Source organism: Ranitomeya variabilis, chromosome 6 (assembly GCF_051348905.1).
Source record: "Ranitomeya variabilis isolate aRanVar5 chromosome 6, aRanVar5.hap1, whole genome shotgun sequence".
Lineage (NCBI taxonomy): Eukaryota > Metazoa > Chordata > Amphibia > Anura > Dendrobatidae > Ranitomeya > Ranitomeya variabilis.
This window is the reverse complement of record NC_135237.1, coordinates 500,112,343-500,127,501: the sequence shown is the minus strand read 5'-3', so window position 1 is coordinate 500,127,501 and position 15,159 is coordinate 500,112,343. Positions and strand designations below refer to the sequence as shown.

Genomic DNA, 15,159 nt, shown 5'->3' with positions numbered 1-15,159 from the left:
TCATTGAGGGGCTCCTGTGCAGTCACCAGCGGGGCCAATTGCACTTTCTGGCCATGCAAAATCCAGACTTGACTTTTGCGCAGTTTAAAGATAAAGCTATCCAGGCATTGCAGGAGCGACAGCCCAGCCGCGCAGTACCACCCAGGCGCCCCGCTCTCACATACCACCAGGAGGTGGCATCGGATACCCCAGTTGCCGCGGAGGCCGACGCCCAGAGCTTCGAGGACGACTCCCCTGCAGGACTTCGTCTCCAGATGCAAGAGCTAACCAAGAGCGTTGCTGCCCTGGCCCGGACGGTGCAGTCCCTACAGGAGGCCCCCAAAGAGAAGATCCAGTTGGCTTCCAGCCCGGAGGATGTCCCTTGGATGCGACAGAGGAGGACTCCGCCGACCAGGAGCCGGCCCGACGATCGCTTCCACCAGGATGGACGACCCATCTGCCGCCGCTGTCACCAGGTGGGCCATCTTGCAAGGTACTGTCCTTTAAACGAGCAACCCCTGGGGCAAAGGGCCAACCCCCAGGAGTAGGACGGTCAGGCCCGCAGCATTGGTAGAACCTGTATATTCAGACAATAGGCCTACTGTTCTGACAGCCCGGGGGGTGGTAGACGTCCGACAGGGGAGAGTGCCTGTACGTGTCCTCAATTGTGGGGAGGAAGAGGTCCACCTAACCAAGTATACTACGCTCGCCAAACTGTTCACTGTCAATAATAGTGTAATACAGACACCTGAACCCTTGGGCCCGTCAAACGTGGCGGAGAACAAAGGTTCTGCAGAGCACTCGAAAGATTGGTGTCGGGAATTGCATGTGGGCACTGACTCTACCCCATCTCATCAAATACAGGGGGCTTACAGGGTGGTACACGAGTACGAACAGGTATTCAGCAAACACCCCTCAGATTTTGGGCAGGTGAAAGGGATCCAACATCACATCCCCACGGGAGATCATCGACCCATAAAAGAGAGATATCGCCCTGTACCCCCAGCTCATTACCAGTGTGCCAAGGACATGTTGCGGGAAATGAAGGAGGCTGGGGTGGTGAGAGACAGCTGTAGCCCCTGGGCGGCTCCGTTAGTCCTTGTTAAAAAGAAAGATGGTACAATGAGGATGTGTGTTGATTACAGACAGTTGAATCGCATTACACATAAGGACGCATACCCACTGCCCAGGATAGAGGAGTCTCTGGCTGCTTTAAAATCTGCTAACTATTTCTCTACCTTAGATCTCACCAGTGGGTACTGGCAGGTTCCTGTGGCGGAGGCGGACAAGGAAAAGACGGCCTTCACGACGCCAATGGGCCTCTGTGAGTTCAACTACATGCCCTTCGGATTGTGCAATGCTCCCGGAACGTTCCAGAGGATGATGGAGAGCTGCCTGGGACACCTGAACTTTGAAACCGTGCTGCTATATCTGGATGACGTCATAGTCTTCTCTAAAACCTACGAAGACCATCTGAAGCACCTGGCCGAGGTGTTTGAAGCCTTGTCCAAATTCGGCCTAAAAGTGAAACCGTCCAAGTGTCATCTGCTGAAACCTAAAGTGCAGTACCTGGGCCATGTGGTGAGCGCTGAAGGAGTGGCCCCAGACCCCGACAAGGTCACAGTGATCCAGGACTGGCCAAAGCCTAGTGACCTCCACGAAGTCCGGCAGTTCCTCGGGTTGGTAGGTTACTACCGGAGATTCATTAAGGATTTCACCAAGAAGGCCGCACCCTTGCAAAATCTGCTGGTGGGCCAACCAAAGAAGACCAAGGGGAGGAAAACCCCCTTTGATTGGAACGAAGAGCTGGAGGAATCCTTCACCTGCTTGAAGTCGGCGCTGACGGGGGAAGAGGTACTGGCTTACCCCGAATACGACCAACCGTTTGTGCTGTACACAGATGCCAGTAATGTGGGACTAGGAGCCGTGCTGTCTCAGGTCCAGAACGGCAAGGAAAGAGTGATCGCTTACGCCAGCAGGAAACTCCGTCCCACGGAAAGGAACCCTGACAACTACAGTTCCTTCAAACTGGAATTCCTTGCCCTTGTCTGGGCAGTGACGGAGAGGTTTAAGCACTACCTGGCTTCCGCGAAATTCACCGTCTTCACGGACAACAATCCGCTAACGCATCTGGATACCGCCAAACTCGGGGCCTTGGAACAGCGGTGGATGGCCCGGCTGTCCAACTATGATTTCACCATCAAATATCGGGCAGGGCACCAGAATGCCAATGCCGATGCTTTGTCCCGAATGCCCAATTTACCAGAAGTGGGAGAAGACCCGGAGGCACTTGAAGAGGTGGAGCTGCCTGCCTTCCATCGCCCCAAAGCCACTCAGAGCTCTCACCATGTGAAGAACAGGCACAAGAACCAACCGGATGCCACGCTGAATCCCCTGCCCCACCACGGATGGGCAGAAACCCAGGATAGTGACCCCGCGGTCCGTCAGGTGAAGGAGCTCTTGACGCAGGCTGGGTTGCACCCTGGCCCAGATGATCCACAAGAAACCCAACAGCTGTGGAAGGGAAGAAGCAAGCTGTTTATCCATGATGGCAAGCTGTGCAGGAGGAGCATCGACCCACGTACTCATGAATTGGTGTGGCAGATAGTGGTGCCAAGGCGAGATGCGCCCATGGTTCTGGGAGCCTACCATGATGGAGCCGGACACTTCGGATGGAAGAAGCTGGAGAAGCTACTCCGAGGGAGGTTCTATTGGATTGGCATGAAGAGAACCATTGAGAAGTGGTGTCGGGAGTGTGGTCCATGTAGTCTGCGCAGAAAGGACCGTGACAGCCAACGGGCCCCCCTGCGGCCTATCATCACCAAACGGCCGCTTGAACTGGTCGCGCTGGATCATGTGAAGCTGACACCTAGCCGGTCGGGCTATATCTACGCCCTTACCATCGTGGACCACTACTCCAGGTTTCTGGTGGTTGTGCCTGTTAAAGATCTAACGGCCAGGACTGCCGCCAGGGCCTTCCAGCAGCACTTTTGTAGGCCCCATGGCTACCCAGAGAAGGTACTGACCGACCAGGGACCTGCCTTTGAAGCAGAAGTATTCCAAGAATTCTGCCAGTTGTACGGGTGTAAGAAGATCAGAACTACACCGTACCACCCTCAAACCAACGGGATGTGCGAGAAGATGAACCAGGTAGTAATCGATTTATTGAAGACCTTGCCTGTGGAGGAACGGAATCTGTGGCCGACAAAGTTGCCTGACTTGGTGGATATGTACAACCACATCCCAGTAAGTTCCACCAACTGTACTCCAGCGTACCTGATGCGAGGAAGGTCTAGTCGGTTACCCGTTGATCTGGACATGGGGGTCCTAGTACCCGAAGATACCTCGCCGGATGCGGATTGGGATGCAGAAAGGCAGCGAAGGTACCGCGAAGTGCAAGAGTGTGTGGAGAGAAGTCTCGCCCAGGCTAGGCATAGGCAAGAAAGGGACTACAACCAACACGCTCCTGCGATTCCCCTGTCACCTGGTGAGCAAGTGCTTAAACGAAAGAGGAGGTTACACAAGCTCGATGACCAATGGGAAGCGGAACCGTATACCATCTTGCCATCCGACTTCGACAACACTAAGGTCTGTCTCATCAGCAAGGACAAAGGGGAGACCTCGACAGCGGTATCCAGGGATCACCTTAAGGTCTGCCCCGATAAATTGAAAGAGAGGGGCACGGCCCCAGAAATCTCCCCGCCGGTGGAAAAGGAGAAAATGTTCCATACTGTCCTTGGTGACTTTCCCCAGTCCTGGACTCTGATAAACCAAGCCGTTGCGGTACCTGTTGTAATGTTTGAACAGCCGGACCCGCCAGAAACAATGGTGGAACCAGATCATCCGGCCCCGCAACCTCAACAAGCCTTGCCTGAAGAAGCCATGCCAACCGTTGAACCGGCAAATCCTCCCTCTGCTATCAGTGAGCCTGCCGTACCCACTGTTGATAGCAGCAGCTCTGAGAGCCCCAACCTGCCAGTGCTACCCAGACTCACTAGAAGTGTAGTTAGAAGACAGCGCACTACACCAGCGGTAGCAAGCATAGCGGGCCCTGTTAGGCCAATAGCAACCCCTGCGCTGCGAAGGTCCACACGCAGCACACAGAACCAAACTCCCCTCCGCTACAAAATGTGGAGGTATTGATAAGGGCTGCTATTTCATTAAAAATGTTTGTATGCATATCTTTTTGTTACAGGTTGTTAAAATGGACAATAGAGTAATGGACAGTGAATTGCTCAAAAACTTTCATAAGGGGGACCCCTTTGTTTACCCGGGGTCCCCGCTGTTTCAACCACTGAACTGAGAGTCATAAACTGTGCATGACCTAACTTTTGCAACGTTCAAGAATCCTCACCTCCCGTAAAGGGAAGCATTGTTATGTTCAATTGTTATGCTATTTCAAAAGTTTGTGTGTTTCCTGTTAACATGTATTATTGTTCTTGTTTTCCCAGTCCCGGAGTACTGGATTTAACCGGGGGGGAGTGCAGCACCCCAGAGTCCTGGTTGTTGCAGTACTGTGGCTCCGCCACTATGGGGAGCTATGGTACGTCTGATTGCACTAAGGAGTTTCTCTGACCAGGTACATTCTCACCACACTTCACACTCCGGCCACCAGGGGGGGGTGGTCCTATCTAGTAGGCCACTCCTCACAACTCTGGTAAAACTGGGGGTTGGACAGGAAGACGGAGAGAAGTAGCTGGGAAGAGCTAGTGAGAGGACCTGTCAGGGATGGGGATCCTGGCAGACTCCTCAGAGCAGAACTAACCAGCAAACAACGGGAATACAGAAAAGGAGAATACCAGCAGGGGTTTTGTTGAAAGAGGCAGCACCTTGCTGAGGCGCAAACAATCGGTGGCCGGAACGCCGAGCAAGTAAGAGACTTTAAGTACATTGCAAACCACGGCAGGACAGCTAATTACAGGTTGGCTGTCTCACTTAACACCTAAGCAGACAACGGAGGCAGCTGTGGGAGAGGGGCGACTCTAGAGTCCCGGAAGAACTCCAGGCCTACCCCGTCATACGGGTGCGTCCTACCATATCACCTGGAGGACGGAGAACGAACAGTAGAGACAGAAAGAAACAGTTGTGAGGACTATCCCGGGAGCTCAGCAGGGAAGAACTACAACACACAGCGCTAGAAGGTAGATACTGATTCCCACCTGTGAGGAGAACTCCTGATGTGTCGTTGGACCGGCCGGTCTCTGAAAACCCAGTTAACAGCGCTCTGGACTGAGGTCTCCAACATCTTCAGTAAAGAGGTAAAGAGACTGCAAACTGGTGTCCTCGTTATTTACCGCGACCTGCACCGTTACCACACCACTTATTGCACCGGACGTCCCCCATTGACAGACAGGGCCACGGACCGGGTCTAGCCACCGTGACAACCCCAGGACTGAGACCTAGAGGCCCGGCTCCGGGTACCCCTCGGCCCTGCGGCGGTGTGGGGGCGCTCCATCATCCTTCCGCTGACTTGCCGAGATTAAAACCGCTTCCAGGGTCGACTACCCCCACCTGTGGCTTACACAGAGATGAGCTAACGACAAGTTTAGGAAGCTGATAGTCTGATGACGTATAAGGCCAGGTGACCGGAGGGTCATAATGTTGCTTCCCCAAACACTTCAATGGGACTCAGATGACCGGTGGGTGCAAATCCTGACTACCCCAAACATACTCATGGGTTCAGTGATGGTCAATGGATCAGATCTGTATTCTCTCAGCGGGAGCTGTGGTCCCCTAAGCTGGCATCCCGAAGAATGTCAAATCTGTGTCCCTCGTGATAGAGCAATGATGTACTTGCAGCTGTCTTATTTAGTGTTCCTGTCTCTGGTTCTCTGGATCTCTTGTTACAGAGGCATATTCCCCCTTATATAGATCACAACTGTTGTCCTTCAAGCCATTATCCAGAGGTCAAGAGGAAGGTATGATGGGATTAACTTGCATTGAGAATTTAATTAATCTGCACAGTTCATCCTTCTCTGTTTTACAGGCCAACAATCTAGCTGGCCCGGACAATATGTAATCGACATATTAACGAACACCTATTGTTCAATTACCCTGCGTCTCTGCCATCCAGGATAATAAAACAATACAGTTATATGAAAAAGTTTGGGCACCCCTATTAATCTTAAGCTTAATGTTTTATAAAAAATTGTTTTTTTTGCAACAGCTATTTCAGTTTCATATATCTAATAACTGTTGGACACAGTAATGTTTCTGCCTTGAAATGAGGTTTATTGTACTAACAGAAAATGTACAATCTGCATTCAAACAAAATTTGACAGGTGCATAAGTATGGGCACCCTTATCATTTTCTTGTTTTAAATACTCCTACCTACTTACTGACTTACTAAAGCACTTTTTTTGGTTTTGTAACCTCATTGAGCTTTGAACTTCATAGCCAGGTGTATGCAATCATGAGAAAAGCTACTTAAAGTGGCCACTTGCAAGTTGTTCTCCTGTTTGAATCTCCTCTGAAGAGTGGCATCATGGGCTCCTCAAAACAACTGTCAAATGATCTGAAAACAAAGATTATTCAACATAGTTGTTCAGGGGAAGGATACAAAAAGCTGTCTCAGAGATTTAACCTGTCAATTTCCACTGTGAGGAACATAGTAAGGAAATGGAAGAACACAGGTACAGTTCTTGTTAAGGCCAGAAGTGGGCAGGCCAAGAAAAACATCAGAAAGGCAGAGAAGAAGAATGGTGAGATCAGTCAAGGACCATCCTCAGACCACCTCCAGAGAGCTGCAGCATCAACTTGCTGCAGATGGTGTCACTGTGCATCGGTCAACTATACAACACACTTTGCACAAGGAGAAGCTGTATGGGAGTGTGATGCGAAATAAGCCATTTCTGCAAGCACGCCACAAACAGAGTCAGCTGAGGTATGCAAAAGCACATTTGGAGAAGCCAATTTATTTTTGGAAGAAGGTCCTGTGGACTGATGAAACCAAGATTGAGTTGTTTGGTCATACAAAAAGGCGTTATGCATGGCAGCAAAAAACACAGCAATCCAAGAAAAACACTTGCTACCCACAGTAAAATTTGGTGGAGGTTCCATCATGCTTTGGGGCTGTGTGGCCAATGCCGGCACCGGGAATCTTGTTAAAGTTGAGGGATGCATGGATTCCTCTCAGTATCAGCAGATTCTTGACAAAAATGTTCATGAATCAGTGACAAAGTTGAAGTTACGCAGGGGATGGATCTTTCAGCAAGACAATGATCCAAACACCGCTCCAAATCTACTCAGGCATTCATGCAGAGGAACAATTACACTGTTCTGGAATGGCCATCCCAGTCCCCAGACCTGAATATCATTGAACATCTGTGGGATCATTTGAAGAGGGCTGTCCATGCTCGGCGACCATCAAACTTAACTGAACTGGAATTGTTTTGTAAAGAGGAATGGTCAAAAATACCTTCATCCAAGATCCAGGAACTCATTAAAAGCTACAGGAAGCGACTAGAGGCTGTTATTTTTACAAAAGGAGGATGTACTATATATTAATGTCACTTTTCTGGTGAGGTGCCCATACTTATGCACCTGTCAAATTTTGTTTGAATGCAGATTGCACATTTTCTGTTACTACAATAAACCTCATTTCAAGGCAGAAACATTACTGTGTCCAACAGTTATTAGATATAAGAAACTGAAATAGCTGTTGCAAAAAAAGCAATTTTTATAAAACATTAAGCTTAAGATTAATAGGGGTGCCCAAACTTTTTCATATAACTGTATGTTACAAAAAACATCAACTTAAGTCAATATTTCAGGCTTATATGAACGAAAGTCTGTTTTGTTGACCAACCAAAGAACAAACGGATAAATTCAAAAGTCAACATATAGATAACAGTCTATGCATCCTGGCTTACTGAAAATAGATGTCTGGATAATTTAACATTAAATACTATGTCACTACACAGACCAATTATCCAACCAAATAAAACCACTCACTGCTTGACGTTAGATGTAAAGGCCACAGCAGCCTCGTTTTATTAAATAAGAACAAATAGTAAATATAACTTTAAATACAAATCAATCTGTATCCATAGCATAAACCACCTGGGAAAAAATTGGAGGGGGAGAAATTGAAGACTCCATTCTACCATTTTTCAAGAAACTGCTCCTTCCGCCATTCTCAGCCACACCGCATTGGCTCGAGGGCACCCAGCTAAATATTTCTCATACAAAATATTCCACTGAGATCTTAGCTCAGTAGGTGCCCGCTTATAATTTCTTCAATAACATAGGACTACATGGGGGAGGGTGTCAAACATCCGAGCACAGGGTTCCCACCTTCCATTAGTGCAGTTTACCTCTTTCAAAATCTCCCCTCCTCTTCCCTCCACAGCGAGCCTTCCATTAAGACCAAAGGCCAAATACCTTTACTGACTGAGTTCAAATGAACTCCATCCAACCTAAAAAAATTTCCGAGATAGAACTTCCAAATCCCAATGACTTATCACTACACCCATGTTGTGCGCAATGAAATGGTACCCCTCCCGATTGATTTTAATGCGTTTCTTGTTAACTCTCTCCATTGAATGCACATGCTTCCTTGCCAAGCGCGCAAAAATGTCCAGCTAAACCAGTGCCAAACCCGGGTTGGAGCACCAGAGCCTAAGGCAGTCATATGTGATATCGTGGATCAACTGCCTTGACGTTCTCATACCCAAGTCATATCCACCGACTTGCAGTGCCAGTATATCAGGTGCTCGGTGTAACGCTATGTGAAAATGTAACTCTGTGTGAAAATGTAACTTTGCCATTACTCCGTTTTACAGCATACCCCTGACACCGATCCACTGTACTGATGCTATCTCCTGGGAATTGTCATCCCGCCATTCTTGTGTTGGCCTGGATGGAACACCAATAATGTCCGAATAGCCATATTAACAAAAGGGTTCCTGCAATACATAAACAAAACGTGGAGTAGTTGGAAAAAAGGGGAGAGGGATCATAGACTGAGATGACACATCACTCCCAAGTATCCCCACTAACAACATGTGTTGTCTAACATATGACCAATACCTAGACAACTCCCGTTGACCAATCTTGCGCACTGCCTGTACTCCTAAATCCCATTAAGCTTCTTCCACTGCAATACAATCCGGAAAGAGTGGGACCCAAAATCATCACCTTTCACAGCACACAGTATCAAGCAATGAAAGAAAATGCTCACAAACTAATAAACAGACAGCGCAGACCCTTCCTGGTGCACTAAAAAGCAACCTGGGTGGAAACCCCTTATGTCCAAAAATAAGGAAACTGATCTCAGTAGACCCTCCTCCAAACCTTCAACTCCCCAAAGTTCAATCATGCTACCTTATCCACGTGTGTCAGTCTTAGGGTATGTGCACACGTTGCAGAATCTTGTGCGGATTTTTCTGCACTGATATTGGTAAATCCGCATGAAATCCGCACTGCGGATTTACTGCGGAATTACCACGGATTTACTGCATTTTTTCCGCAATTTTTGTGCGGATTCCACCTGCGGTTTTACGCCTGCAGATTCCTATTATGGAGCAGGTGTAAACCGCTACAGAATCAGCACAAAGAATTGACATGCTGCAGAACAAAACGCAGTATTTACATACAAAAGATGGAGGGCACCATGGATCAAACTCAGATAAAGAGTCGGGATCAATCCCACAGCGTGCAAAAAACATTGGTAAATACAAACAGAGAAAAAAAGAATACGCTGATAAGGAGATCACTGAAATTTGTAAACAGTGAAAACTTAATTAAAGTGTGCACACAGACCAACAATGCTATAAAAACATATAAAAACACAAAAAAATAAGTGTTTCCACGCGTTTTTTTCCGCAGCATGTGCACTGCAGTTTTTGTTTTCCATAGGTTTACATGGTACTGTAAACTCATGGAAAACTGCTGTGAATCCGCAACGGCCAATCTGCTGCTAATCCGCAGCAAAATCCGCAACGTGTGCACATACCCTCAGAGTGTCTCAAATAACATCACACCGCATTCACCTCTCATCATACTGTACATCCTTAAGCAGGCCTCCATAATACTTAAGGGTTTTTACTCACTAGCTCACTTACCCTGAATGCACCAAAACAGGATAAAACAAAAGCTGTCACAAACAAACAACATTCATACTCTGACCTACAAACAGTCATAAGACGGCAGATTACCTAAAATAACAAAAGATACCGGACGTTTTCAATCTTGGCTGTATATTTCTTACAAAAAGCTTTCAATGCCTGACGTACCAAGGAATCCTTGACGACATCCTTCCAACCCATTACTTAAAGAGAAATACTAAAACTGCTATCTTTCCAGAAACGACAGCAAAAGATAAACCCTCCTCAAATGCTCTGCCAATCATGTATAGCAAAAAATACACCCGATCAGCCTTCAACAGTAACTCCTGCCATTGTCACCACACCAACATGTATTTTACCCAGGTGCCATGAGCAACTGAATTCTTTGCCAAGTTTAATGCTGCACGGAAACCAGATCCCATAGCTGTTGGGGCCAAACAGTCTCTTGATGCTCTGCGACAGGCGCCAGCTCTTGAAACCGGTCCCACTGAAACCAAAACAAAGCATCAGCTATGACATTCAGCACACCCGGATCATGGGTGACACAAAAGTATACATTGAGATCCAAAGAATTCAAAATCACATGACGTAACAACTCCTCCATGGGTGGCGATTACGCAGACATGTTATTTATGCAATAGACTACACTCAAGTTCTCACATATGAAATGTACTTTCTTATTTCTGAGATCTGTGCCCCAAACTTCCAAAGACATAACAGTAAGAAAGATTTCTAGCAGAGCCAGATTCCTAATCACATGCGAAACCTTCCAAGCATTCGGCCATTCCCTAACACACCATCTGCTTCTGAAGTAAGCCCTTGCTCCACATGCATCCGTATAAAGAGCCAAGTCTACATTCGACACAACGGGCTCCAACCACAAAGACTGACCATTATACGAATGTAAGAAATCAGCCTAAACCTTCAAATCTGCCTCATGCCCCAAATTCAACCTCACAAAATGCTTGCGCCATTCCTGTCGAAAAAAACCTCTTCCCATAGGTAAGATTCTGCATGCAACTTTCAGCTTTCCTAACAGAAGTTGTAACTGACGGAGCCAAAGTTTGTTAGCTTGTAAAGCCTGTTACATGCTCCCCTTTAAATCCATGATCTTTCTTCCTGGTAAGTAGGATTCCATCCTCAGAGTCTATCTCAAAGCCCAAAATCGTCAACACCTTCGAAGGTGAGCTATCTGCTCTAATGTCCAGAGCAGCAGCAAACCCTGGAACCCAGGAACCCTGCTGGTTCAATGCATAAAAAAAAATCGCCCACATAATGTAAAACAGAATTTAAGCCAGACTCATCCTTCAGCACCCATTTCACAAAAGAACTAAGCTTTTCAAAATAAGCAAAATTGAACACCCCAACAACAATCTACATCAAATGTCCAATTCCAAAAACAACCTAACAAATGAAAACTTATTATGCTCCTCTTTTGGAACAACTCCCAACGGGGAAACATGTACATCTGTAATTTATTCCTAATCACATCCCTGTGCATGCTGGCCAATAGCAAATTGTTCGGCCTCATAGCACGAGCTTTAAATAGGGAAGGAATTTTAAAACCAACCAAGAAACCTCCAGTCAACAATTTTGTATCTGGATATCAGGATATCTACTTAGAAATGGAAGCATCTGATCTATTCTCACTACAGTCCTTCCTTTTTGCTGAATACTCTCTCTTGATTTTTCCTTTCCCTTCTTAAAACGCTTGGCGTGTCTGTGGTATCTGCTGCATCCCGAGCATTGTACTTGCAGGATGATCTGAAACTATACTTTTCATTAAACTTTGCGAGTTCATGCCGATGATGTAGCAGTAACTGCGGTACCCCCAGAATTCCCTGGAAAGGACTGCGAAGATTACTTCGGAGCCACCACAGGCTAATATCTTTGGGGTCCCAATGCAGGCTAGGCCTTACCGCCTTCCTCTGTCGAAACTGCTAATTGTATGTCATGCAGTAAGCTTTCGTTATCAAGTCTAAGTAGCAAAACAAACCTGAGCGATTTTCAGGTGCCTTCTCTTCAACAACACTGGCCAGTATGGTAAAGGCTTGCAACCAATTATGGAAAATCCGAGGAATGAGGCAATAGAACCTGCTTTCTTTCTCATCTTTCTTATATTCATCTGGCGTCACCCTATCTAGTTTAAATTTCTCAAGTGGCAATAGAGAAAATCTCCACATATTTGTCCTTCCATATTTTATCCCTACTCTCTTGTTTTAAATGAGCACCTAATGGACCATTGAGGCATACATATACATCTCCCCTAGCTCTATCATCCAGATTCACCAAATTCACAGTGGTGGTCGGAGAAGCCAAAAGATCAACCACGCTAACAGCTTCCAGGGAGGCACTGGAGCAACGTTATCAGCTGCTGGTGTGAGCATACACCTAAACATCCTTACAAACTTGGCTACCACATCAGTAGCTATCTACACCACCATCACTAGAACCAGACCGCTTTCTCACCGTCCCCACCAACCACACTCAAACCATCATTCAACAAATTCATAAGAGGTGCACAAGAGCCACAACTACGAGTGGTCCTCGAAACAGCTGTCTCATATTCTTTGTTATGATCCTCACTCGGCTCCTCACAGCCTCAGGCACAAGAACATTGCCAGGAGTACCTAACGCAGTTATTGCCCCACTTGGTCCGTGGCTGCTCATCATCTAAGATGAAGCAGGGACTTCAGCTGTACGCCAACAACCAGGACTCCTTGAATTATCTTGCTCCCCCCCCCTTGCTGACAGCCTCCACCGCTCCCAGCCTTCCACCTCTTCTAGCAGGTCAACTAGACCTGCGGTGCCTCCATTGCAACCGTGCAGTAGGCCTCATCGCCACCTGATCTGTTTCCTCCTGCTGAGCCCTCAGTGATTGAACAGGCTGCACTTCCTGGTTCGCCATCTGGTCATGTGACATGGCTGCTTGGGTTATCACACAGGCCTCACGCTGTAACCTGGCCGAGGAGGAAGGGCCAGTGCCATTACTCACCTCATCCTGTAAACCAGGCTGGTGTCTCAAATTCCTCCCATAGCGCCAGACTGACTGTGTTGGCGGAGGTATTGTCCGCTGCCCTGAAGGGTCCGTGCTGGGGTTACGTATCATGTGCTTGGTCTGGGGGGGTAGATTCCAGACTTAATTTCTCTGGAGGCCAAGACCTCCTAAAGCGCTGTTGGGGCACTGGATCCGCAGTCGCCTCGCAAACTTCCCCCGATGTCATCCACTGTTCCTAGTGGCTCTGGAGCCAGTGCTCTCCTCTGTTCTGCCAACACTCTTATCTCTCTCAAGTACTCCATCTACCATGTCGATGTTGTAAGTAGGATGTTGAAATTACAGGGCCAAAGTTAGCAGCACAGGTCCAGCTACAGAATAATGGGCACCTTAATATTATTTATACCCCTCACATCAGGTCCACCCATCTATCAATTGCATGCAACCCTATATCTAAACTAGCCTATTCTCCTCCCCGTAAGATTTCCGCACAAAGTTGCCTGTCACTTCACCCCTTAAACACCAAGACAGGGCCTAGCATACCTCCCCAGTCATGATGCCCTCTCCTAATTCTTCTGGAAGCAGGGGGAGGGCATGCAGCCCGGTCTGTTACTGTCTTCCCATCACCCTCTGAACACTTCCTTACTTGATATATTTGACAAAATATTCTGCTACTTTAGTAAGTTCTGCACATGCAGTGCATTATTCATTCCTGAAATATTCTAGGATTAAACTTAAATACTGAGCATTGTTACACATGCTTTGTAACAATTGCATTGCATTAGGTCTGTAATGGTAATTGCATAATATAAATAGGTTGTTTAGTTTAAATAATCAATTTTGTTACAAACGGCCATGGAACTTGGAGGCATTGTACCCGGGTCACCTTGTTAAGGATTTTACTTTCTGCAAGAGAGAATGGTTATATAGAGCCTCTCTCGCTCTGAAAGACCTGTCGTGAATTACACCAACAACCCTTAGGTTTAAATGGCAGCTGTGTAATCCTTCCTTCTGTGATGGTGCTGCAGTAAGCAAAAAAAATGAATATGACCTGTGTCCCTACAAGATAACCTCTAATTGCTGGTGATCCTATCGGAAGGTTAGTTTGTGACCTCTATATTGTCAGAGGACCCTTCTACCAACATTATTGTCCAGAGTCGAGAACTGCTCCAGAGAAATCTATACATATTATCCAATATAGTGTATATAGAAGGGATCATACAAGTCAACACTATTTTAGATGCCCTTTTTGGAAATTCAGTTTTTGTTCTTGTTTGGCTGCTCTCAGGACCATAATCTATAAGTCAGAGCAGACAGTGACAACAATCAGCATTGTTAGCGTCATTATTGAGACAGCTAATTGATTTCAATCTGAATCGTCCTGTGATCTGATTATTGTCCAGGACCCTTCTAATTGAGAGTTTGCTAGTCACAAATGTCCACCTGTCTGGTCAGCGTCAGTAAGTGTATTATTGGTAGAGGGGTTTTATCGTTTTTTCATTATTTACGGTTTTATTTTGCAATAGCGAGAAGGCATCTTTGTCTCTGAGATCTCCCATAATATCTATTGTTTCTGTGCACCCAGAATAAAGACAGTCCCACCAGCAGTTTCACCGAAGAGACACTTCTCATGGTAATTGCGGATCTCTTTGTAGCTGGGACGGATACGACATCGAACACTCTGCGCTGGTCTCTCTTGATGATGTTGCTTCATCCTCACATCCAGAGTAAGTGGTCAGTAGTCAATAGTCATTTTCTTGATGTTTACCTCCAATGGTGATTACAGTTGTGTGTCATGATGGGTTTAATGGTAGGTTAGACTATGTTCACAATGCCTAGTAATCATCCATTAGAGCGGATCCAGCAGCAATCAGTTGGAAAAAGTTGTGCAGGCACAACTTTTCTCTGTTGCCATCCAGACTCAGGAAGAGGAAAGGTGGAGCAAGAAGGACTGTGCTCATCAAGCAGGAGAGTGCTTCTCCATGGCACCTCTGTGGGGGTAGGTCTCAGTAGGAGCTTATTTGTGTTGACAGGATTGGGGGGTGGGCAAAGGCGGATCCTCTCACCCCTGCAAAGTAAGTGAAATGACATTGCACCTTTTGTGATACATATTTTCA

The 15,159-nt window shown here is 46.9% G+C and overlaps 1 protein-coding gene across 4 annotated transcripts in view; it reads left to right on the top strand.

Annotated features, from left to right (window-relative positions):
- The window catches only part of LOC143782870 (cytochrome P450 2D15-like), a 205,758-nt gene that overhangs the window by 171,662 nt on the left and 18,937 nt on the right, over positions 1–15,159 (top strand). For all 4 annotated transcript variants that reach the window (XM_077270795.1, XM_077270794.1, XM_077270793.1 and 1 more), the window contains exon 6: positions 14,628–14,769. In XM_077270795.1, coding sequence (XP_077126910.1) covers positions 14,628–14,769 — 142 coding nt within the window. The remainder of the gene's footprint in view (positions 1–14,627; positions 14,770–15,159) is intronic.